Source organism: Scyliorhinus torazame, chromosome 26 (assembly GCF_047496885.1).
Source record: "Scyliorhinus torazame isolate Kashiwa2021f chromosome 26, sScyTor2.1, whole genome shotgun sequence".
NCBI lineage: Eukaryota > Metazoa > Chordata > Chondrichthyes > Carcharhiniformes > Scyliorhinidae > Scyliorhinus > Scyliorhinus torazame.
In genome coordinates, this window is record NC_092732.1 from 4,092,554 (window position 1) to 4,116,785 (window position 24,232).

The following is a 24,232-nucleotide window of genomic DNA, read 5'->3' on the forward strand; positions in this document are numbered from 1 at the left end:
ACTCCCTCAGTACTGACCCTCCCACAGTGCGGCGCTCCCACAGTACTGACCCTCCCACAGTGCGGCACTCCCTCAGTACTGACCCTCCCACTGTGCAGCGCTCCCTCAGTACTGACCCTCCGACAGTGCGGCGCTCCCTCAGTACTGACCCTCCCACAGTGCGGCGCTCCCTCAGTACTGACCCTCCCACAGTGCGGCGCGCCCTCAGTACTGACACTCCCACAGTGCAGCACTCCCTCTGTACTGACCCTCCCACAGTGCGGCGCTCCCTCAGTACTGACCCTCCCACAGTGCAGCACTCCCTCAGCACTGACCCTCTGACAGTGCGGCGCTCCCTCATTACTGACCCTCCCACAGTGCGGCGCTCCCTCAGTACTGACCCTCCCACAGTGTGGCGCTCCCTCATTACTGACCCTCCCACAGTGCGGCGCTCCCTCAGTACTGAGCCTCCCACAGTGCAGCACTCCCTCAGCACTGACCCTCTGACAGTGCGGCACTCCCTCAGCACTGACCCTCCCACAGTGCAGCACTCCCTCAGTACTGACCCTCTGACAGTGCAGCACTCCCTCAGTACTGACCCTCTGACAGTGCGGCGCGCCCTCAGTACTGACCGTCCGACAGTGCGGCACTCCCTCAGTACTGACCCTCCGACAGTGCGGCACTCCCTCAGTACTGACCCTCTGAAAGTGTGGCGCTCCCTCAGTACTGACCCTCTGACAGTGCGGCGCTCCCTCAGTACTGACCGTCCGACAGTGCGGCACTCCCTCAGTACTGACCCTCTGACAGTGCAGCACTCCCTCAGCACTGACCCTCCGACAGTGCGGCACACTCTCAGTAAAGACCCTCCGACAGTGCGGTGCTCCCTCAGTACTGACCCTCTGACAGTGCGGCACTCCCTCTGTACTGACCCTCCCCCAGTGCGGCGCTCCCTCAGTACTGACCCTCTGACAGTGCGGCACTCCCTCTGTACTGACCATCCCACAGTGCGGCGCTCCCTCAGCACTGATCCTCCCACAGTGCGGGGCTCCCTCAGTACTGACCCTCCCACAGTGCGGCGCTCCCTCAGTACTGACCCTCCCACACTGCGGCGCTCCCTCAGTACTGACCCTCCCACAGTGCGCCGCTCCCTCAGTACTGACCGTCCAACAGTGCGGAGCTCCCTCAGTACTGACCCTCCCACAGTGCGGCACTCCCTCAGTGCTGACCCTCCCACAGTGTGGCGCTCCCTCAGTATTGACCCTCCCACAGTGCGGCGCTCCCTCAGCACTGACCCTCCCACAGTGCGGCGCTCCCTCAGTGCTGACCCTCCCACAGTGTGGCGCTCCCTCAGTATTGACCCTCCCACAGTGCGGCGCTCCCTCAGCACTGACCCTCCCACTGTGCGGCGCTCCCTCAGTACTGACCGTCCAACAATGCGGCACTCCCTCAGTACTGACCCTCTGACAGTGCGGCACTCCCTCAGTACTGACCCTCTGACAGTGCGACACTCCCTCAGTGCTGACCCTCTGCCAGTGTGGCGCTCCCTCAGTACTGACCCTCCGACAGTGCGGCACTCCCTCAGTACTGACCCTCCGACAGTGCGGCGCTCCCTCAGTACTGACCCTCTGACAGTGTGGCACTCCCTCAGTACTGACCCTCCAACAGTGCGGCACTCCCTCAGTACTGACCCTCTGACAGTGCAGCACTCCCTCCGTACTGACCCTCCGACAGTGCGGACCTCCCTCAGTACTGACCCTCAGGCAATGCGGCACTCCCTCAGCACTGACCCTCCCACAGTGCGGTGCTCCCTCAGTACTGACCCTCCCACAGTGCGGCGCTCCCTCAGTACTGACCCTCAGACAATGCGTGAAGATGAGGTGTGAAGTTTCGGTTGGGGCGATGGATAGTTACAAGGTAGCGAGGAAGGATCTAAAGACAGAGCTCAGACGAGCAAGGAGGGGACATGAGAAGTATTTGGCAGGAAGGATCAAGGAAAACCCAAAAGCTTTCTATGGGTATGTCAGGAATAAGCGAATGACTAGGGAAAGAGTAGGACCAGTCAAGGACAGGGATGGGAAATTGTGTGTGGAGTCTGAAGAGATAGGCGAGATACTAAATGAATATTTTTCGTCAGTATTCACTCAGGAAAAAGATAATGTTGTGGAGGAGAATGCTGAGCCCCAGGCTAATAGAATAGATGGCATTGAGGTACGTAGGGAAGAGGTGTTGGCAATTCTGGACAGGCTTAAAATAGATAAGTCCCCGGGACCTGATGGGATTTATCCTAGGATTCTCTGGGAGGCCAGGGAAGAGATTGCTGGACCTTTGGCTTTGATTTTTATGTCATCATTGGCTACAGGAATAGTGCCAGAGGACTGGAGGATAGCAAATGTGGTCCCTTTGTTCAAAAAGGGGAGCAGAGACAACCCCGGCAACTATAGGCCGGTGAGCCTCACGTCTGTAGTGGGTAAAGTCTTGGAGGGGATTATAAGGGACAAGATTTATAATCATCTGGATAGGAATAATATGATCAGGGATAGTCAGCATGGCTTTGTGAAGGGTAGGGCATGCCTCACAAACCTTATTGAGTTCTTTGAGAAGGTGACTGAACAGGTAGACGAGGGTAGAGCAGTTGATGTGGTGTATATGGATTTCAGCAAAGCGTTTGATAAGGTTCCCCACGGTAGGCTATTGCAAAAAATACGGAGGCTGGGGATTGAGGGTGAGTTAGAGATGTGGATCAGAAATTGGCTAGCTGAAAGAAGACAGAGGGTGGTGGTTGATGGGAAATGTTCAGAATGGAGTTCAGTCACAAGTGGAGTACCACAAGGATCTGTTCTGGGGCCGTTGCTGTTTGTCATTTTTATCAATGACCTAGAGGAAGGCGCAGAAGGGTGGGTGAGTAAATTTGCAGACGATACTAAAGACGGTGGTGTTGTCGACAGTGTGGAAGGATGTAGCAGGTTACAGAGGGATATAGATAAGCTGCAGAGCTGGGCTGAGAGGTGGCAAATGGAGTTTAATGTAGAGAAGTGTGAGGTGATTCACTTTGGAAGGAATAACAGGAATGCGGAATATTTGGCTAATGGAAAAGTTCTTGAAAGTGTGGATGAGCAGAGGGATCTAGGTGTCCATGTTCATAGATCCCTGAAAGTTGCCACCCAGGTTGATAGGGTTGTGAAGAAGGCCTATGGAGTGTTGGCCTTTATTGGTAGAGGGATTGAGTTCCGGAGTCGGGAGGTCATGTTGCAGCTGTACAGAACTCTGGTACGGCCGCATTTGGAGTATTGCGTACAGTTCTGGTCACCGCATTATAGGAAGGACGTGGAGGCTTTGGAGCGGGTGCAGAGGAGATTTACCAGGATGTTGCCTGGTATGGAGGGAAAATCTTATGAGGAAAGGCTGATGGACTTGAGGTTGTTTTCGTTGGAGAGAAGAAGGTTAAGAGGAGACTTAATAGAGGCATACAAAATGATCAGGGGGTTGGATAGGGTGGACAGTGAGAGCCTTCTCCCGCGGATGGATATGGCTGGCACGAGGGGACATAACTTTAAACTGAGGGGTAATAGATATAGGACAGAGGTCAGAGGTAGGTTCTTTATGCAAAGAGTAGTGAGGCCGTGGAATGCCCTACCTGCTACAGTAGTGAACTCGCCAACATTGAGGGCATTTAAAAGTTTATTGGATAAGCATATGGATGATAATGGCATAGTGTAGGTTAGATGGCTTTTGTTTCGGTGCAACATCGTGGGCCGAAGGGCCTGTACTGCGCTGTATTGTTCTATGTTCTATGTTCTAATGCGGCACTCCCTCAGTACTGACCCTCCGACAGTGCGGCGCTCCCTCAGCACTGACCCTCCGACAGTGCGGCGCTCCCTCAGTACTGACCCTCCAACAGTGCGGCGCTCCCTCAGCACTGACTCTCCGACAGTGCGGCGCTCCCTCAGTACTGACCCTCCCACAGTGCGGAGCTCCCTCAGTAATGACCCTCCCACAGTGCGGAGCTCCCTCAGCACTGACCCTCCCACAGTGCGGCGCTCCCTCAGCACTGACTCTCCGACAGTGCGGCGCTCCCTTAGTACTGACCCTCACACAGTGCAGCACTCCCTTAGTACTGACCCTCACACAGTGCGGCACTCCCTCAGTACTGACCCTCCCACAGTGCGGCACTCCCTCAGTACTGACCCTCCGACAGTGCGGTGCTCCCTCAGTACTGACCCTCCCACAGTGCGGCACTCCCTCAGTACTGACCCTCCCACAGTGCGGCGCTCCCTCAGTACTGACCGTCCAACAGTGCGGTGCTCCCTCAGTCGTGACCGTCGGATAGTGCAGCACTCCCTCAGCACTGACCCTCTGACAGTGCGACACTCCCTCAGTACTGACCCTCCCACAGTGCGGCGCTCCCTCAGTACTGACCGTCCAACAGTGCGGTGCTCCCTCAGTCGTGACCGTCGGATAGTGCAGCACTCCCTCAGTACTGACCCTCTGACAGTGCAGCACTCCCTCAGTACTGACCCTCAGAAAATGCGGCACTCCCTCAGTACTGACCCTCTGACAGTGCAGCACTCCCTCAGTACTGACTCTCCGACAGTGCGGTGCTCCCTCAGTACTGACCCTCTGACAGTGCAGCACTCCCTCAGTACTGACCCTCCCACAGTGCGGCGCTCCCTCAGCACTGACCCTCTGACAGTGCAGCACTCCCTCAGTACTGACCCTCCCACAGTGCGGCACTCCCTCAGTACTGACCCTCCAACAGTGCGGCGCTCCCTCAGCACTGACTCTCCGACAGTGTGGCGCTCCCTTAGCACTGACCCTCCGACAGTGCGGATCTCCCTCAGTACTGACCCTCCCACAGTGCGGCGCTCCCTCAGCACTGACTCTCTGACAGTGCGGCGCTCCCTTAGTACTGACCATCCCACAGTGCGGCGCTCCCTCAGTACTGACCCTCTGACATTGCGGCGCTCCCTCAGTACTGACCCTCCCACAGTGCGGCGCTCCCTCAGTACTGACCCTCCCACAGTGCGGCACTCCCTCAGTACTGACCCTCCGACAGTGCGGCGCTCCCTCAGTACTGACCGTCCAACAGTGCGGTGCTCCCTCAGTCGTGACCGTCGGATAGTGCAGCATTCCCTCAGCACTGACCCTCTGACAGTGCAGCACTCCCTCAGTACTGACCCTCTGACAGTGCAGCACCCTCAGTACTGACCCTCTGACAGTGTGGCGCTCCGTCAGTACTGACCGTCCGACAGTGCGGCACTCCCTCAGTACTGACCCTCCGACAGTGTGGCACTCCCTCAGTACTGACCCTCCAACAGTGCGGCGCTCCCTCAGTACTGGCCGTCCGACAGTGCGGCACTCCCTCAGTACTGACCCTCCGACAGTGCGGCGCTCCCTCAGTACTGACCCTCCCACAGTGCGGCGCTCCCTCAGTACTGACCCTCTGACAGTGCAGCGCTCCCTCAGCACTGACCCTCCGACAGTGCGGCACCCCCTCAGTACTGACCCTCTGACAGTGCGGCACTCCCTCAGTACTGACCCTCAGACAATGCGGCACTCCCTCAGTACTGACCCTCTGACAGTGCAGCACTCCCTCAGTACTGACCCTCTGACAGTGCGGCGCTCCCTCAGTACTGACTCTCCGACAGTGCGGCACTCCCTCAGTAATGACCCTCTGACAGTGCGGCACTCCCTCAGTCCTGACCCTCCCACAGTGCGGCACTCCCTCAGTACTAACCCTCTGACAGTGCGGCACTCCCTCAGTACTGACCCTCAGACAATGCGGCACTCCCTCAGTACTGACACTCTGACAGTGCAGCACTCCCTCAGTACTGACCCTCTGACAGTGCGGCGCTCCCTCAGTACTGACTCTCCGACAGTGCGGCACTCCCTCAGGACTGACCCTCTGACAGTGCGGCGCTCCCTCAGTACTGACCCTCCCACAGTGCGGCGCTCCCTCAGTACTGACCCTCTGACAGTGCGGCACTCCCTCAGTACTGACCCTCTGACAGTGCGGCACTCCCTCAGTACTGACCCTCCGACAGTGCGGCGCTCCCTCAGTACTGACCCTCCAGCAGTGCGGCGCTCCCTCAGTACTGACCCTCCCACAGTGCGGCGCTCCCTCAGTATTGACCCTCCCACAGTGCGGCGCTCCCTCAGCACTGACCCTCCCACTGTGCGGCGCTCCCTCAGTACTGACCGTCCAACAATGCGGCACTCCCTCAGTACTGACCCTCTGACAGTGCGGCACTCCCTCAGTACTGACCCTCTGACAGTGCGACACTCCCTCAGTGCTGACCCTCTGCCAGTGCGGCGCTCCCTCAGTACCGACCCTCTGACAGTGCAGCACTCCCTCAGTACTGACCCTCCCACAGTGCGGCGCTCCCTCAGTACTGACCCTCTGACAGTGCGGCACTCCCTCAGTACTGACCCTCTGACAGTGCAGCACTCCCTCAGTACTGACCCTCACACAGAGCGGCACTCCCTCAGTACTGACCCTCCCACAGTGCGGCGCTCCCTCAATACTGACCCTCTGACAGTGCGGCACTCCCTCAGTACTGACCCTCCCACAGTGCGGCGCTCCCTCAGTACTGACCCTCCCACAGTGCGGCACTCCCTCAGTACTGACCCTCCCACTGTGCAGCGCTCCCTCAGTACTGACCCTCCGACAGTGCGGCGCTCCCTCAGTACTGACCCTCCCACAGTGCGGCGCTCCCTCAGTACTGACCCTCCCACAGTGCGGCACTCCCTCAGTACTGACCCTCTGACAGTGCGGTGCTCCCTCAGTACTGACACTCCCACAGTGCAGCACTCCCTCTGTACTGACCCTCCCACAGTGCGGCGCTCCCTCAGTACTGACCCTCCCACAGTGCAGCACTCCCTCAGCACTGACCCTCTGACAGTGCGGCGCTCCCTCATTACTGACCCTCCCACAGTGCGGCGCTCCCTCAGTACTGACCCTCCCACAGTGTGGCGCTCCCTCATTACTGACCCTCCCACAGTGCGGCGCTCCCTCAGTACTGAGCCTCCCACAGTGCAGCACTACCTCAGCACTGACCCTCTGACAGTGCGGCACTCCCTCAGCACTGACCCTCCCACAGTGCAGCACTCCCTCAGTACTGACCCTCTGACAGTGCAGCACTCCCTCAGTACTGACCCTCTGACAGTGCGGCGCGCCCTCAGTACTGACCGTCCGACAGTGCGGCACTCCCTCAGTACTGACCCTCCGACAGTGCGGCACTCCCTCAGTACTGACCCTCTGAAAGTGTGGCGCTCCCTCAGTACTGACCCTCTGACAGTGCGGCGCTCCCTCTGTACTGACCGTCCGACAGTGCGGCACTCCCTCAGTACTGACCCTCTGACAGTGCAGCACTCCCTCAGCACTGACCCTCCGACAGTGCGGCACACTCTCAGTAAAGACCCTCCGACAGTGCGGTGCTCCCTCAGTACTGACCCTCTGACAGTGCGGCACTCCCTCTGTACTGACCCTCCCCCAGTGCGGCGCTCCCTCAGTACTGACCCTCTGACAGTGCGGCACTCCCTCTGTACTGACCATCCCACAGTGCGGCGCTCCCTCAGCACTGATCCTCCCACAGTGCGGGGCTCCCTCAGTACTGACCCTCCCACAGTGCGGCGCTCCCTCAGTACTGACCCTCCCACACTGCGGCGCTCCCTCAGTACTGACCCTCCCACAGTGCGGCGCTCCCTCAGTACTGACCGTCCAACAGTGCGGAGCTCCCTCAGTACTGACCCTCCCACAGTGCGGCACTCCCTCAGTGCTGACCCTCCCACAGTGTGGCGCTCCCTCAGTATTGACCCTCCCACAGTGCGGCGCTCCCTCAGCACTGACCCTCCCACAGTGCGGCGCTCCCTCAGTGCTGACCCTCCCACAGTGTGGCGCTCCCTCAGTATTGACCCTCCCACAGTGCGGCGCTCCCTCAGCACTGACCCTCCCACTGTGCGGCGCTCCCTCAGTACTGACCGTCCAACAATGCGGCACTCCCTCAGTACTGACCCTCTGACAGTGCGGCACTCCCTCAGTACTGACCCTCTGACAGTGCGACACTCCCTCAGTGCTGACCCTCTGCCAGTGTGGCGCTCCCTCAGTACTGACCCTCCGACAGTGCGGCACTCCCTCAGTACTGACCCTCCGACAGTGCGGCGCTCCCTCAGTACTGACCCTCTGACAGTGTGGCACTCCCTCAGTACTGACCCTCCAACAGTGCGGCACTCCCTCAGTACTGACCCTCTGACAGTGCAGCACTCCCTCCGTACTGACCCTCCGACAGTGCGGACCTCCCTCAGTACTGACCCTCAGGCAATGCGGCACTCCCTCAGCACTGACCCTCCCACAGTGCGGTGCTCCCTCAGTACTGACCCTCCCACAGTGCGGCGCTCCCTCAGTACTGACCCTCAGACAATGCGTGAAGATGAGGTGTGAAGTTTCGGTTGGGGCGATGGATAGTTACAAGGTAGCGAGGAAGGATCTAAAGACAGAGCTCAGACGAGCAAGGAGGGGACATGAGAAGTATTTGGCAGGAAGGATCAAGGAAAACCCAAAAGCTTTCTATGGGTATGTCAGGAATAAGCGAATGACTAGGGAAAGAGTAGGACCAGTCAAGGACAGGGATGGGAAATTGTGTGTGGAGTCTGAAGAGATAGGCGAGATACTAAATGAATATTTTTCGTCAGTATTCACTCAGGAAAAAGATAATGTTGTGGAGGAGAATGCTGAGCCCCAGGCTAATAGAATAGATGGCATTGAGGTACGTAGGGAAGAGGTGTTGGCAATTCTGGACAGGCTTAAAATAGATAAGTCCCCGGGACCTGATGGGATTTATCCTAGGATTCTCTGGGAGGCCAGGGAAGAGATTGCTGGACCTTTGGCTTTGATTTTTATGTCATCATTGGCTACAGGAATAGTGCCAGAGGACTGGAGGACAGCAAATGTGGTCCCTTTGTTCAAAAAGGGGAGCAGAGACAACCCCGGCAACTATAGGCCGGTGAGCCTCACGTCTGTAGTGGGTAAAGTCTTGGAGGGGATTATAAGGGACAAGATTTATAATCATCTGGATAGGAATAATATGATCAGGGATAGTCAGCATGGCTTTGTGAAGGGTAGGGCATGCCTCACAAACCTTATTGAGTTCTTTGAGAAGGTGACTGAACAGGTAGACGAGGGTAGAGCAGTTGATGTGGTGTATATGGATTTCAGCAAAGCGTTTGATAAGGTTCCCCACGGTAGGCTATTGCAAAAAATACGGAGGCTGGGGATTGAGGGTGAGTTAGAGATGTGGATCAGAAATTGGCTAGCTGAAAGAAGACAGAGGGTGGTGGTTGATGGGAAATGTTCAGAATGGAGTTCAGTCACAAGTGGAGTACCACAAGGATCTGTTCTGGGGCCGTTGCTGTTTGTCATTTTTATCAATGACCTAGAGGAAGGCGCAGAAGGGTGGGTGAGTAAATTTGCAGACGATACTAAAGACGGTGGTGTTGTCGACAGTGTGGAAGGATGTAGCAGGTTACAGAGGGATATAGATAAGCTGCAGAGCTGGGCTGAGAGGTGGCAAATGGAGTTTAATGTAGAGAAGTGTGAGGTGATTCACTTTGGAAGGAATAACAGGAATGCGGAATATTTGGCTAATGGAAAAGTTCTTGAAAGTGTGGATGAGCAGAGGGATCTAGGTGTCCATGTTCATAGATCCCTGAAAGTTGCCACCCAGGTTGATAGGGTTGTGAAGAAGGCCTATGGAGTGTTGGCCTTTATTGGTAGAGGGATTGAGTTCCGGAGTCGGGAGGTCATGTTGCAGCTGTACAGAACTCTGGTACGGCCGCATTTGGAGTATTGCGTACAGTTCTGGTCACCGCATTATAGGAAGGACGTGGAGGCTTTGGAGCGGGTGCAGAGGAGATTTACCAGGATGTTGCCTGGTATGGAGGGAAAATCTTATGAGGAAAGGCTGATGGACTTGAGGTTGTTTTCGTTGGAGAGAAGAAGGTTAAGAGGAGACTTAATAGAGGCATACAAAATGATCAGGGGGTTGGATAGGGTGGACAGTGAGAGCCTTCTCCCGCGGATGGATATGGCTGGCACGAGGGGACATAACTTTAAACTGAGGGGTAATAGATATAGGACAGAGGTCAGAGGTAGGTTCTTTACGCAAAGAGTAGTGAGGCCGTGGAATGCCCTACCTGCTACAGTAGTGAACTCGCCAACATTGAGGGCATTTAAAAGTTTATTGGATAAGCATATGGATGATAATGGCATAGTGTAGGTTAGATGGCTTTTGTTTCGGTGCAACATCGTGGGCCGAAGGGCCTGTACTGCGCTGTATTGTTCTATGTTCTATGTTCTAATGCGGCACTCCCTCAGTACTGACCCTCCGACAGTGCGGCGCTCCCTCAGCACTGACCCTCCGACAGTGCGGCGCTCCCTCAGTACTGACCCTCCAACAGTGCGGCGCTCCCTCAGCACTGACTCTCCGACAGTGCGGCGCTCCCTCAGTACTGACCCTCCCACAGTGCGGAGCTCCCTCAGTAATGACCCTCCCACAGTGCAGAGCTCCCTCAGCACTGACCCTCCCACAGTGCGGCGCTCCCTCAGCACTGACTCTCCGACAGTGCGGCGCTCCCTTAGTACTGACCCTCACACAGTGCAGCACTCCCTCAGCACTGACTCTCCGACAGTGCGGCGCTCCCTCAGTACTGACCCTCCGACAGTGCGGTGCTCCCTCAGTACTGACCCTCCCACAGTGCGGCACTCCCTCAGTACTGACCCTCCCACAGTGCGGCGCTCCCTCAGTACTGACCGTCCAACAGTGCGGTGCTCCCTCAGTCGTGACCGTCGGATAGTGCAGCACTCCCTCAGCACTGACCCTCTGACAGTGCGACACTCCCTCAGTACTGACCCTCCCACAGTGCGGCGCTCCCTCAGTACTGACCGTCCAACAGTGCGGTGCTCCCTCAGTCGTGACCGTCGGATAGTGCAGCACTCCCTCAGTACTGACCCTCTGACAGTGCAGCACTCCCTCAGTACTGACCCTCAGAAAATGCGGCACTCCCTCAGTACTGACCCTCTGACAGTGCAGCACTCCCTCAGTACTGACTCTCCGACAGTGCGGTGCTCCCTCAGTACTGACCCTCTGACAGTGCAGCACTCCCTCAGTACTGACCCTCCCACAGTGCGGCGCTCCCTCAGCACTGACCCTCTGACAGTGCAGCACTCCCTCAGTACTGACCCTCCCACAGTGCGGCACTCCCTCAGTACTGACCCTCCAACAGTGCGGCGCTCCCTCAGCACTGACTCTCCGACAGTGTGGCGCTCCCTTAGTACTGACCCTCCGACAGTGCGGATCTCCCTCAGTACTGACCCTCCCACAGTGCGGCGCTCCCTCAGCACTGACTCTCTGACAGTGCGGCGCTCCCTTAGTACTGACCATCCCACAGTGCGGCGCTCCCTCAGTACTGACCCTCTGACATTGCGGCGCTCCCTCAGTACTGACCCTCCCACAGTGCGGCGCTCCCTCAGTACTGACCCTCCCACAGTGCGGCACTCCCTCAGTACTGACCCTCCGACAGTGCGGCGCTCCCTCAGTACTGACCGTCCAACAGTGCGGTGCTCCCTCAGTCGTGACCGTCGGATAGTGCAGCATTCCCTCAGCACTGACCCTCTGACAGTGCAGCACTCCCTCAGTACTGACCCTCTGACAGTGCAGCACCCTCAGTACTGACCCTCTGACAGTGTGGCGCTCCGTCAGTACTGACCGTCCGACAGTGCGGCACTCCCTCAGTACTGACCCTCCGACAGTGTGGCACTCCCTCAGTACTGACCCTCCAACAGTGCGGCGCTCCCTCAGTACTGGCCGTCCGACAGTGCGGCACTCCCTCAGTACTGACCCTCCGACAGTGCGGCGCTCCCTCAGTACTGACCCTCCCACAGTGCGGCGCTCCCTCAGTACTGACCCTCTGACAGTGCAGCGCTCCCTCAGCACTGACCCTCCGACAGTGCGGCACCCCCTCAGTACTGACCCTCAGACAATGCGGCACTCCCTCAGTACTGACCCTCTGACAGTGCAGCACTCCCTCAGTACTGACCCTCTGACAGTGCGGCGCTCCCTCAGTACTGACTCTCCGACAGTGCGGCACTCCCTCAGTAATGACCCTCTGACAGTGCGGCACTCCCTCAGTCCTGACCCTCCCACAGTGCGGCACTCCCTCAGTACTAACCCTCTGACAGTGCGGCACTCCCTCAGTACTGACCCTCAGACAATGCGGCACTCCCTCAGTACTGACCCTCTGACAGTGCAGCACTCCCTCAGTACTGACCCTCTGACAGTGCGGCGCTCCCTCAGTACTGACTCTCCGACAGTGCGGCACTCCCTCAGGACTGACCCTCTGACAGTGCGGCGCTCCCTCAGTACTGACCCTCCCACAGTGCGGCGCTCCCTCAGTACTGACCCTCTGACAGTGCGGCACTCCCTCAGTACTGACCCTCTGACAGTGCGGCACTCCCTCAGTACTGACCCTCCGACAGTGCGGCGCTCCCTCAGTACTGACCCTCCAGCAGTGCGGCGCTCCCTCAGTACTGACCCTCCCACAGTGCGGCGCTCCCTCAGTACTGACCCTCCAGCAGTGCGGCACTCCCTCAGCACTGACCCTCCGACAGTGCGGCGCTCCCTCAGTACTGACCCTCCCACAGTGCGGCGCTCCCTCAGTACTGACCCTCCCACAGTGCGGCGCTCCCTCAGTACTGACCCTCCAGCAGTGCGGCACTCCCTCAGTACTGACCCTCCAGCAGTGCGGCACTCCCTCAGCACTGACCCTCCGACAGTGCGGCGCTCCCTCAGTACTGACCCTCCCACAGTGCGGCGCTCCCTCAGTACTGACCCTCCCACAGTGCGGCGCTCCCTCAGTACTGACCCTCTGACAGTGCGGCGCTCCCTCAGTACTGACCCTCCGACAGTGCGGCGCTCCCTCAGTACTGACCCTCCGACTGTGCGGCGCTCCCTCAGTACTGACCCTCCGACTGTGCGGCGCTCCCTCAGCACTGACCCTCCGACAGTGCGACGCTCCCTCAGTACTGACCCTCCGACAGTGCGCTGCTCCCTCAGTACTGACCCTCCGACAGTGCGGCGCTCCCTCAGTACTGACCCTCCGACTGTGCGGCGCTCCCTCAGTACTGACCCTCCGACAGTGCGGCGCTCCCTCAGTACTGACCCTCCCACAGTGCAGCGCTCCCTCAGTACCAGCTCTGGGACTGTTGTCCCGTACCCTGCTCACTCCGAGGTGACACGGGTAGACTCCTTGACATGTAGGCCGGAGGAGACTCCTGTGGAATGGTAGGCCCAGTGTGGAGCAGGTGGGAAACGCCCTGTTGCTGATCGACACATTGGCAGGGAACGTTCGGAGATCCTTATTGAGTGAAATAGGCACAAACATCCCCGTGTAGGATTGGCTGCCATTTCTGAAAATCATACCCTCATCAATCAGAGACTCGATAGAGAGTGTTCGGTTCCTCATGTTGAGTGAGTCGGTGGACTGAGATAGTATTCTCCGGATTCCCAGCGGCGTATCATCGTTCAGATTCCTAAAAATGGGAAGACATGATAAAAGATAGGAGAGAAAGTGGGAAAGTTTGTACAACACTGAGCGATGGCGTGAGGTAAAAATATTTGGTAGCATCGGGAGAGTTCAGTCAAGCTGCAGAACTAGAGAGCTTTACTCTGTATCTAACCCCGTGTTATGCTCCTCGTGCTCAATGTGGGAGTTCAGGGACGCGGCCGATGCCCCCCGACTCCTTCACGTGCGGGAAGTGTGTCCAGCTGCAGCTCCTGTTAGACCGCATGACGGCTCTGGAGCTGCGGATGGACTCACGTTGGAGCATCCGCGATGCTGAGGAGGACGTGGATAGCACGTTCAGTGAGTTGGTCACACCGCAGATCAGGATTGGTGAGGGAGACAGGGAATGGGTGACCAAAAGGCAGAGAAAGAACAGGAAGGCAGTGCAGGTGTCCCCTGCGGTCATCTCCCTCCAAAGCAGGTATACCGTTTTGGATACTGTTGGGGGAGATTTCTTACCAGGGGAAGGCAGTAGTAGCCAGGCTCATGGCACCGTGGCTGGCTCTGCTACACAGAAGGGCGGGAAAAAGACTGGCAGGGCTATAGTCTTAGGGGATTCAACTGTAAGGGGAGTAGACAGGCGTTTCTGTGGTGGAAAACGAGACTCCCGAATGGTATGTTGCCTCCCGGGTGCACGGGTCAGGGATGTCTCAGATCGGCTGCAGGACATACTGAAGGGGGAGGGTGAACAGCCAGTTGTCGTGGTGCATGTCGGCACCAACGATATAGGTAAAAAACAGGATGAGGTTCTACAATCAGAATTTAGGGAGTTAGGAGATAAGTTAAAAAGTAGGACCTCAAAGGTAGTAATCTCAGGATTGCTACCAGTGCCACGAGACAGTCAGAGTAGAAATTCATGAATAGTCAGAATGAATACGTGGCTTGAGAGATGGTGCAGGAGGGAAGGGTTCAGATTCTTGGGACATTGGAACCGGTTCTGGGGGCGGTGGGACCATTACAAATCGGATGGTCTCCACCTGGGCAGGACTGGAACCAATGCGGACTCCGAGGGGGTGCTTTTGCTAACACTGTTGGGGAGGTTTTAAACTAATGTGGCAGGGGGATGGGAACCAGATTAGGAAGTTCGAGGTCAGTAAAGAGGCAGCAACTAAAGCCAGTGAGGTACCAGATAATAAACTCAATGTTTATTGGGGAAGAGTAGACAGGGAAGAGTTGATGAACGCTAAGGGACAGGTGGTCTGATGTGCATTTGTTTCAATGCGAAAAGTGTAGCAGGTAAGGCAGATGAACTTAGGGCTTGGATTAGTACCTGGGAATATGATGTTATTGGTATTACGGAGACTTGGTTGAGGGAAAGGCAAGACTGGCAACTAAATATCCCAGGGTATAGATGCTTCAGGAGGGATAGAGAGGGAGGTAAAAGGGGTGGAGGAGTTGGATTACTGGTCAGAGATGATATCACAGCTGTGATTATGGAGGGCATGATGGAGGATTCGAGCACTGAGGCAATATGGGTAGGGCTAAGAAATAGGAAGGGTGCAGTAACATTGTTGGGACTTTACTACAGGCCTCCCAAAAGCGAGCGTGAAGTCGAGGTAGACAGATTATAGAAAAATGTAGGAGCAATAGGGTGGTCGTGATGGGAGATTTTAACTTCCCCAACATTGAATGGGACTCATGTAGTTTTGGAGGCGTAGATGGAGCAGAATTTGTAAGGAGCATCCAGGAGAGTCTTTTAGAGCAGTATGTAAATAGTCCAACTCGGGAAGGGGCCATACTGGACCTGGTATTGGGGAATGACCCCGGCCAGGTGGTTGAAGTTTCAGTCGGTGATTACTTTGGGAATAGCGATCACAAATCCTAAAGTTTTAGAATACTCATGGACAAAGACGAGAGTGGTCCTAAAGGAAGAGTGCTAAATTGGGGAAAGGCCAAGGATAACAAAATTCGGCAGGAGCTAGGGAATGTGGATTGGGAGCAGCTGTTTAAGGGTAAATTCACATTGGAAATGTGGGAGTCTTTTAAGGAAAGGTTGATTAGAGTGCAGGACAGACATGTCCCTGTGAAAATGAGGGATAGAAAAGGCAAGATTAGGGAACCATGGATGACGGGTGGAATTGTGAGACTAGCTAAGATGAAAAAGGAAGCATACATAAGATCTAGGCGACTTAAAACTGATGAAGCTTTGGAGGAATATCGGGAAAGTAGGACAAATCTCAAACGCGCAATAAAGAGGGCTAAAAGGAGTCATGAAATATCTTTGGCTAACTGGGTTAAGGAAAATCCCAAAACCTTTTATTCGTATATAAGGAGCAAGAGGGTAACTAGAGAAAGGATTGGCCCACTCAGAGACAAAAGAGGGAATTTATGCGTGGAGTCAGAGGAAATGGGTGAGATTCTTAATGAGTACTTTGCATCGGTGTTCACCAAGGAGAGGGACATGACGGATGTTGAGGCTAAGGATGGATGTTTAAATACTCTAGGTCAAGTCGGCATAAGGAAGGGGGAAGGTTTCGGTATTCTAAAAGACATTAAGGTGGACAAGTCCCCAGGTCCGGATGGGATCGATCCCAGGTTTCTGAGGGAAGCGAGGGACGAAATAGCTGGGGCCTTAACAGATATCTTTGCAGCATCCTGGAGCACAGGTGAGGTCCCGGAGGATTGGAGAATTGCTAATGTTGTCCCTTTGTTTAAGAAGGGTAGCAGGGATAATCCAGGGAATTATAGACCTGTGAGCTTGACGTCAGTGGTAGGCAAACTGTTGGAGACACTGAGGGGTAGGATCTATTCACATTTGGAAGAAAATAGAATTATCAGTGATAGGCAGCATGGTTTTGTGCAGGGAAGGTCATGTCTTACAAACCCAATAGAATTCTTGAGGAAGTGACAACGTTAATTGATGACACCTGTAGATATCATATACATGGACTTCAATAAGGCGTTTGACAAAGTTTCAAATGGCAGGTTGATGGAAAAAGTGAAGTTGCATGGGGTTCAGGGTGTACTAGCTAGATGGGTAAAGAACTGGCTGCGCAACAGGAGACAGAGAGTAGTGGAAGGGAGTGTCTCAAAATGGAGAAAGGTGACTAGTGGTGTTCCACAGGGATACGTGCTCGGACCACTGTTGTTTGTGATATACATAAATGATCTGGACGAAGGTATAGGTGGTCTGATTAGCAAGTTTGCAGATGATACTAAGATTGGTGGAGTTGCAGATAGCGAGGAGGACTGTCAGAGAATACAGCAGAATATAGATAGATTGGAGAGTTGGTCAGAGAAATGGCAGATGGAGTTCAATCCAGGCAAATGCGAGGTGATGCATTTTGGAAAATCTAATTCAAGAGCGGACTATCCGGTCAATGGAAGAGTCCTGGGGAAAATTGATGTGCAGAGAGATCTGGGAGTTCAGGTCCATTGTACCCTGAAGGTGGCAACGCAGGTCGATAGAGTGGTCAAGCAGGCATACAGCATGCTTGTCTTCATCGGACGGGGTAATGAGTACAAGAGTCGGCAGGTCATGTTACAGTTGAGTAGGACTTTGGTTAGGCCTCATTTGGAATACTGCGTGCAGTTCTGGTCGCCACATTACCAGAAGGATGTGGATGCTTTAGAGACGGTGCAGAGGAGGTTCACCAGGGTGTTGCCTGGTATGGAGGGTGCTAGCTATGAAGAAAGGTTGAGTAGATTAGCATTATTTTCATTAGAAAGACGGAGGTTGAGGGGGGATCTGATTGAGGTCTACAAAATTATGAGAGGTATGGACAGGGTGGATAGCAACAAGCTTTTTCCAAGAGTGTGGGTGTCAATTACAAGGGGTCACGATTTCAAGGTGAGAGGGGGAAAGTTTAAGGGAGATGTGCGTGGAAAGTTTTTTACGCAGAGAGTGGTGGGTGCCTGGAACGCTTTGCCGGCGGAGGTGGTAGAGGCGGGCACGATAGCATCATTTAAGATGTATCTAGACAGATATATGAACAGGCAGGGAACAGAGGGAAGTAGATCCTTGGAAAATAGGCGACAGGTTTAGATAAAGGATCTGGATCGGCGCAGGCTGGGAGGGCAAAGGGCTTGTTCCTGCGGTAATTTTCTGTGTTCTTTGTTCTTAACCCCGTGCTGTACCTGTCCTGGGAGTGTTTGATGGGGACAGTGTAGAGGGAGCTTTACTCTGTATCTAACCCCGTGCTGTACCTGTCCTGGGAGTGTTTGATGGGGACAGTGAAGAGGGAGCTTTACTCTGTATCTAACACCGTGCTGTATCTGTCCTGGGAGTGTTTGATGCGGACAGTGTAGAGGGAGCTTTACTCTGTATCTAACCCCGTGGTGTACCTGTCCTGGGAGTGTTTGATGGGGACAGTGAAGAGGGAGCTTTACTCTGTATCTAATACCGTGCTGTATCTGTCCTGGGAGTGTTTGATGCGGACAGTGTAGAGGGAGCTTTACTCTGTATCTAACCCCGTGCTGTACGTGTCCAGCGACTGTTTGATGGGGACAGTGTAGAGGGAGCTTTACTCTGTATCTAACCCCGTGCTGTACCTGTCCTGGGAGTGTTTGATGGGGACAGTGTAGAGGGAGCTTTACTCTGTATCTAACCCCGTGCTGTATCTGTCCTGGGAGTGTTTGATGGGGACAGTGTAGAGGGAGATTTACTCTGTATCTAACCCCGTGCTGTACCTGTCCTGGGAGTGTTTGATGGGGACAGTGTAGAGGGAGCTTTACTCTGTATCTAACCCTGTGCTGTAACTGTCCTGGGAGTGTTTGATGGGGACAGTGTAGAGGGAGCTTTACTCTGTATCTAACCCCGTGCTGTACCTGTCCTGGGAGTGTTTGATGGGGACAGTGTAGAGGGAGCTTTACTCTGCATCTAACCCCGTGCTGTACCTGCCCTGGGAGTGTTTGATGGGGACAGTGTAGAGGGAGCTTTACTCTGTTTCTAACCCCGTGCTGTACCTGTCCTGGGAGTGTTTGATGGGGACAGTGCAGAGGGAGCTTTACTCTGTATCTAACCCCGTGCTATACCTGTCCTGGGAGTGTTTGATGGGGACAGTGTAGAGGGAGTATTACTCTGTATCTAACCCCGTGCTGTACCTGTCCTGGGAGTGTTTGATGGGGACTGTGTAGAGGGAGCTTTACTTTGTATCGAACCCCGTGCTGTACCTGTCATGGGAGTGTTTGATGGGGACAGTGTAGAGGGAGCTTTACTCTGTATCTAACCCCGTGCTGTACCTGTCCTGGAAATGTTTGATGGGGACAGTGAAGAGGGAGCTTTACTCTGTATCTAACCCCGTGCTGTACCTGTCCTGGGAGTGTTTGATGGGGACAGTGTAGAGGGAGCTTTACTCTGTATCTAACCCCGTGCTGTACCTGTCCGTGGTGTGTTTGATGGGGACAGTGTAGAGGGAGCTTTCCTCTGTATCTAACCCCGTGCTGTACATGTCATGGGAGTGTTTGATGGGGACAGTGTAGAGGGAGCTTTACTCTGTATCTAACCCCGTGCTGTACCTGTCCTGGGAGTGTTTGATGGGGACAGTGTAGAGGGAGCTTTACTCTGTATCTAACCCCGTGCTGTGCCAGTCCTGAGAGTGTTTGATGGGGACAGTGCAGAGGGAGCTTTACTCTGTATCTAACCCCGTGCTGTACCTGTCCTGGAAGTGTTTGATGGGGACAGTGTAGAGGGAGCTTTACTCTGTATCTAACCCCGTGCTGTACCTGCCCTGGGAGTGTTTGATGGGGATAGTGTAGAGGGAGCTTTACTCTGTATCTAACCCCGTGCTGTACCTGTCCTGGGAGTGTTGGATGGGGACAGTGTAGAGGGAGCTTTACTCTGTATCTAACCCCGTGCTGTACCTGTCCTGGGAGTGTTTGATGGGGACAGTGTAGAGGGAGCTTTACTCTGTTTCTAACCCCGTGCTGTACCTATCCTGGGAGTATTTGATGGGGACAGTGTAGAGGGAGATTTACTCTGTATCTAACCCCGCACTGTAACAGTCCTGGGAGTGTTTGATGGGGACAGTGTCAAGGGAGCTTTACTCTGTATCTAACCCCGATCTGTACCTGTCCTGGGAGTGTTTGATGGGGACAGTGTAGAGAGAGCTTTAATCTCTATCTAACCCCGTGCTGTACTTATACTGGGAGTGTTTGATGGGGACAGTGTAGAGTGAGCTTTACTCTGTATCGAACCCCGTGCTGTACCTGTCCTGGGAGTGTTTGATGGGGACAGTGTAGAGGGAGCTTTACTCTGTATCTAACCCCGTGCTGTACCTGTCCTGGGAGTGCTTGATGGGGACAGTGTAGAGGGAGCTTTCCTCTGTATCTAACCCCTTGCTATACCTGTCCTGGGAGTGTTCGATGGGGACAGAGTAGAGGGAGCTTTACTCTGTGTCTAACCCCGTGCTGTACTGTCCTGGGAGTGTTTGATGGGGACAGTGTGGAGGGAGCTTTACTCTGTATCTAACCCCGTGCTGTACCTGTCCTGGGAGTGTTTGATGGGGACAGTGTGGAGGGAGCTTTACTCTGTATCTAACCCCGTGCTGTACCTGTCCTGGGAGTGTTTGATGGGGACAGTGTGGAGGGAGCTTTACTCTGTATCTAACCCCGTGCTGTACCTGTCCTGGGAGTGTTTGATGGGGACAGTGTGGAGGGAGCTTTACTCTGTATCTAACCCCGTGCTGTACCTGTCCTGGGAGTGTTTGATGGGGACAGTGTGGAGGGAGCTTTACTCTGTATCTAACCCCGTGCTGTACCTGTCCTGGGAGTGTTTGATGGGGACAGTGTGGAGGGAGCTTTACTCTGTATCTAACCCCGTGCTCTCCCTGTCCTGGGAGTGTTTGATGGGGACAGTGTGGAGGGAGCTTTACTCTGGATCTAACCCCGTGCTCTCCCTGTCCTGGGAGTGTTTGATGGGAACAGTGTAGAGGGAGCTTTCCTCTGTATCTAACCCCTTGCTGTACCTGTCCTGGGAGTGTTCGATGGGGACAGAGTAGAGGGAGCTTTACTCTGTATCTAACCCCGTGCTATACCTGTCCTGGGAGTGTTTGATGGGGACAGTGTAGAGGGAGCTTTACTCTGTATCTAACCCCGTGCTGTACCTGTCCTGGGAGTGTTTGATGGGGACAGTGTAGAGGGAGGTTTACTCTGTATCTAACCCCGTGCTGTACCTGTCCTGGGAGTGTTTGATGGGGACAGAGTAGAGGGAGCTTTACTCTGTGTAAATTCCACAGGTTCACCACTCTTTGTGTGAAGAAATGTCTCCTTATCTCTTTCTGAAATGGTTTACTCTGAATCCTCAGGCTGTGACCCCAGGGGCGAGATTCTCCGACCCCCCGCCGGGTTGGAGAATCGCCGTTGGCTGCCGTGAATCCCGCCCCCGCCGGTTGCCGAAGTCTCCGGTACCGGATATTCGGCGGGGGGCGGGAATCGGCCGCGCCGGTTGGCGGGCCCCCCCCCGGCGATTCTCCGGCCCGGATGGGCCGAAGTCCCGCCGATAAATTGCCTGTCCCGCCGGCGTGGATTAAACCACCTACCTTACCGGCGGGACAAGGCGGCGCGGGCGGGCTCCGGGGTCCTGAGGGGGGCGCGGGGCGATCTGGCCCCGGGGGGTGCCCCCACGGTGGCCTGGCCCGCGATCGGGGCCCACCAATCCGCGGGCGGGCCTGTGCCGTGGGGGCACTCTCTCCCTTCCACCTCCGCCGCGGTCTCCACCATGGCGGAGGCGGAAGAGACTCCCTCCACTGCGCACGCGCGGGAAACTGTCAGCGGCCGCTGATGATCCTGCGCATGCGCCGCCCGGAGATGTCATTTCCGCGCCAGCTGGCGGGGCGGAAATTCCTCCGGCGCCGGCCTAGCCCCTCAATGTTGGGGCTCGGCCCCCCAAGATGCGGAGCATTCCGCACCTTTGGGGCGGCGCGATGCCCGTCTGATTGGCGCCGTTTTGGGCGCCAGTCGGCGGACATCGCGCCGTTTCGGGAGAATTTCGCCCCTGGTTCTGGACACACCCACCATCGGAAACATCTTCCCTGCATCGACCCTGTCCAGTCCCGTTAGAATTTTATATGTCTCTCCGAGATCCCCCTCATTGTTCTGAACTCCAGCGAGAACAATCCCAACCGAGTCAATCTCTCCTCATGTGACAGTCTCGCCATCCCTGGAATCAGTCTGGTAAACCTTCGCTGCTCTCCCTCGAGAGCAAGAACATCCTTCCTCAGAGAAGGAGACCAAAACTGCCCACAATACTCCAGGTGTGGCCTCACCAAGGCCTTGTCCAATCGCAGCAACACATCCCTGTCCTGTACTCGAATCCTCTCGCAATGAAGGCCAACATACCATTCGCCTTCTTTACCGCCTGCTGCACCTGCAGCTTACCTTCAGCGACTGGTGCACAAGGACACCCAGGTCCCGCTGCACACTCCCCTCTCCCAATCTAACCTGGCCTACGTTCTCGGAAAAATGCCGGCATCGGTTATAATGGGACTTCGAACATTCCACTGGTTAATGGGCAAAGAAGAAAGAGCGGGCATGAACGAGGCAAAGTTGGCATTGGAGTGCCGTGTGGGGTCTCAGCGATCTACAATGAATAATCAATGACGGACAAAGAGACGATAAATGGGTTGACGTTACTGAGGAATTGAACAAACGAATGTGATATAAAATAGTCAGTTCAAATATTAGTTACAGTAATGTAGATGTGGGCCAGTCTAATAGCAGTGAGTTCACAAAGGACAAAGGGATTCAGAAAGCATGGCGAGGAGGATGGGGAAAAGGATGCTGGGTAACAAGAGGCCCAGGGTTAAGGGATGCGAAGTGAGCCAATCAGGATGTATGGCCAGGTCAGGAGGGGTATAGGATGACCGATGGGAATCTGTATGTGAAACTTGATGCCATTTGAATGTATTTGCAGAGATCTCTTTGTCTCCGACCTCACTCGGTTCTAGGGTTCCAGGAGACGGCTTCTGTGTTCTGAATCTCTGTGAAGCGAGTCAGCCTTGCAAGTCGGTTAAAATAAATAATACTGTACCTACAAATCCATCTCGAGTTTTATTGAGGCCAGACTGGTGGGTAAAGAATTCAATATTGTCAATACCACATTGGGTGGGAAGGTAAGCTCTGGGGAGGATAGAGAGGCTGCACAGAAATATGTGTGAGTGTGCAACAACAGTGGCAGCTGGGGGGGGGGGGGGGGAGAGATTGCTGAGGATCTGGAGTCACATGTAGGCCAGACCAGGTAAGGACGGCAGATTTCCTTCCCGAAAGGACGTCGGTGAGCCAGATGGGTTATTCCGACAATCGGATTCACGATCGTCATTTTGAGTTTTAATTCCAGATTTTTTGTTGAATCCCAAGTTTACCATCTGCCGCGGTGGGATTCAACGCGGGTTCCCTGAAGCGTTACCCTGGGCCTCTGGATTACTCGGTCTAGCGACAATACCGTTACCCCGCTGCCTCCCCTTATCCAGCAATTAGTCAGGCCAATCGCAAAGCATTTGGAGCAGAGGAATAGAGAAATCTCGCTCCAGTTGTAAGGGACTTTTGTGGAGGCCACATCTGGAACAACTGTCTGCAGTTTGGCCTCCACATCTGGAATAACTGTCCGCAGTTTGGCCTCCACATCTGGAATAACCACCCACAGTTTGCCCTCCACATCTGGAATAACCGTCCGCAGTTTGGCCTCCACATCTGGAATAACCGTCCGCAGTTTGGCCTCCACACCTGGAATAACCGTCCGCAGTTTGGCCTCCACATCTGGAATAACCGTCCGCAGTTTGGCCTCCACGTCTGGAGTAACCGTCCGCAGTTTGGCCTCCACATCTGGAATAACCGTCCGCAGTTTGGCCTCCACATCTGGAATAACTGTCCGCAGTTGGGCCTACACATCTGGAATCACTGTCTGTCGGGGAATGAAGGGGTGTGGGGTGGGTGGACGGGGGGAGGGGGGTGTAGGGGGGGGGGGGGTGTGGGGGGGGGGAGCAGGCAGGGGGGTGGGGGAGGGGAGCAGGCGGAGAAAATGGAGGCGAAGGCCTGGCCTGGATCAGCCTGGATGGGATTAGACACCCCGATGGGCCGAATAGAACAGTACAGCACGGAACAGGCCCTTCGGCCCTCAATGTTGTGCCGGGCTTTGTCCGAAACCAAGATCGAGCTATCCCACTCCCTGTCATTCTGGTGAGCTCCATGTGCCTATCCAATAACCGCTCGAAAGTTCCCAAAGTGTCCGACTCCACTATCACAGCAGGCAGTCCATTCCAGACCCTAACCACTCTCTGAGTAAAGAACCTACCTCGGACATCCCTCCTATATCTCCCACCCTGAATCTTACAGTTGTGCCCCCTTGTAACAGCTACATCCACCCGAGAAAATAGTCTTTGAACGTCCACTCTATCTATCCCCCTCATCATCTTATAAACCTCTATTAAGTCGCCTCTCATCCTCCTCCGCTCCAATGAGAAAAGCTCTCGCTCCCTCAATCTTTCCTCATAAGATCTACCCTCCAGTCCAGGCAGCATCCTGGTAAATCTCCTTTGCACTCTTTACAACTCTTCCACGTCCTTCCTATAATGAGGAGACCAGAACTGCACACAATACTCCAAATGTGGTCTCACCAGGGTCATGCACAGTTGCAGCATAACCCCGCGGCTCTTAAACTTAAGCCCCCTGTTAATAGACGCTAGAATGGTCGCCACCTGCTCCA

The 24,232-nt window shown here is 55.1% G+C and overlaps 1 protein-coding gene across 1 annotated transcript in view; it reads right to left on the minus strand.

The window, feature by feature from the left end:
- arhgef2b (rho/rac guanine nucleotide exchange factor (GEF) 2b) overlaps positions 1-24,232 on the minus strand; it is a 281,563-nt gene that overhangs the window by 251,648 nt on the left and 5,683 nt on the right. The window contains exon 3 of the mRNA XM_072490452.1: positions 13,452-13,561. Coding sequence (XP_072346553.1) covers positions 13,452-13,561 — 110 coding nt within the window. The remainder of the gene's footprint in view (positions 1-13,451; positions 13,562-24,232) is intronic.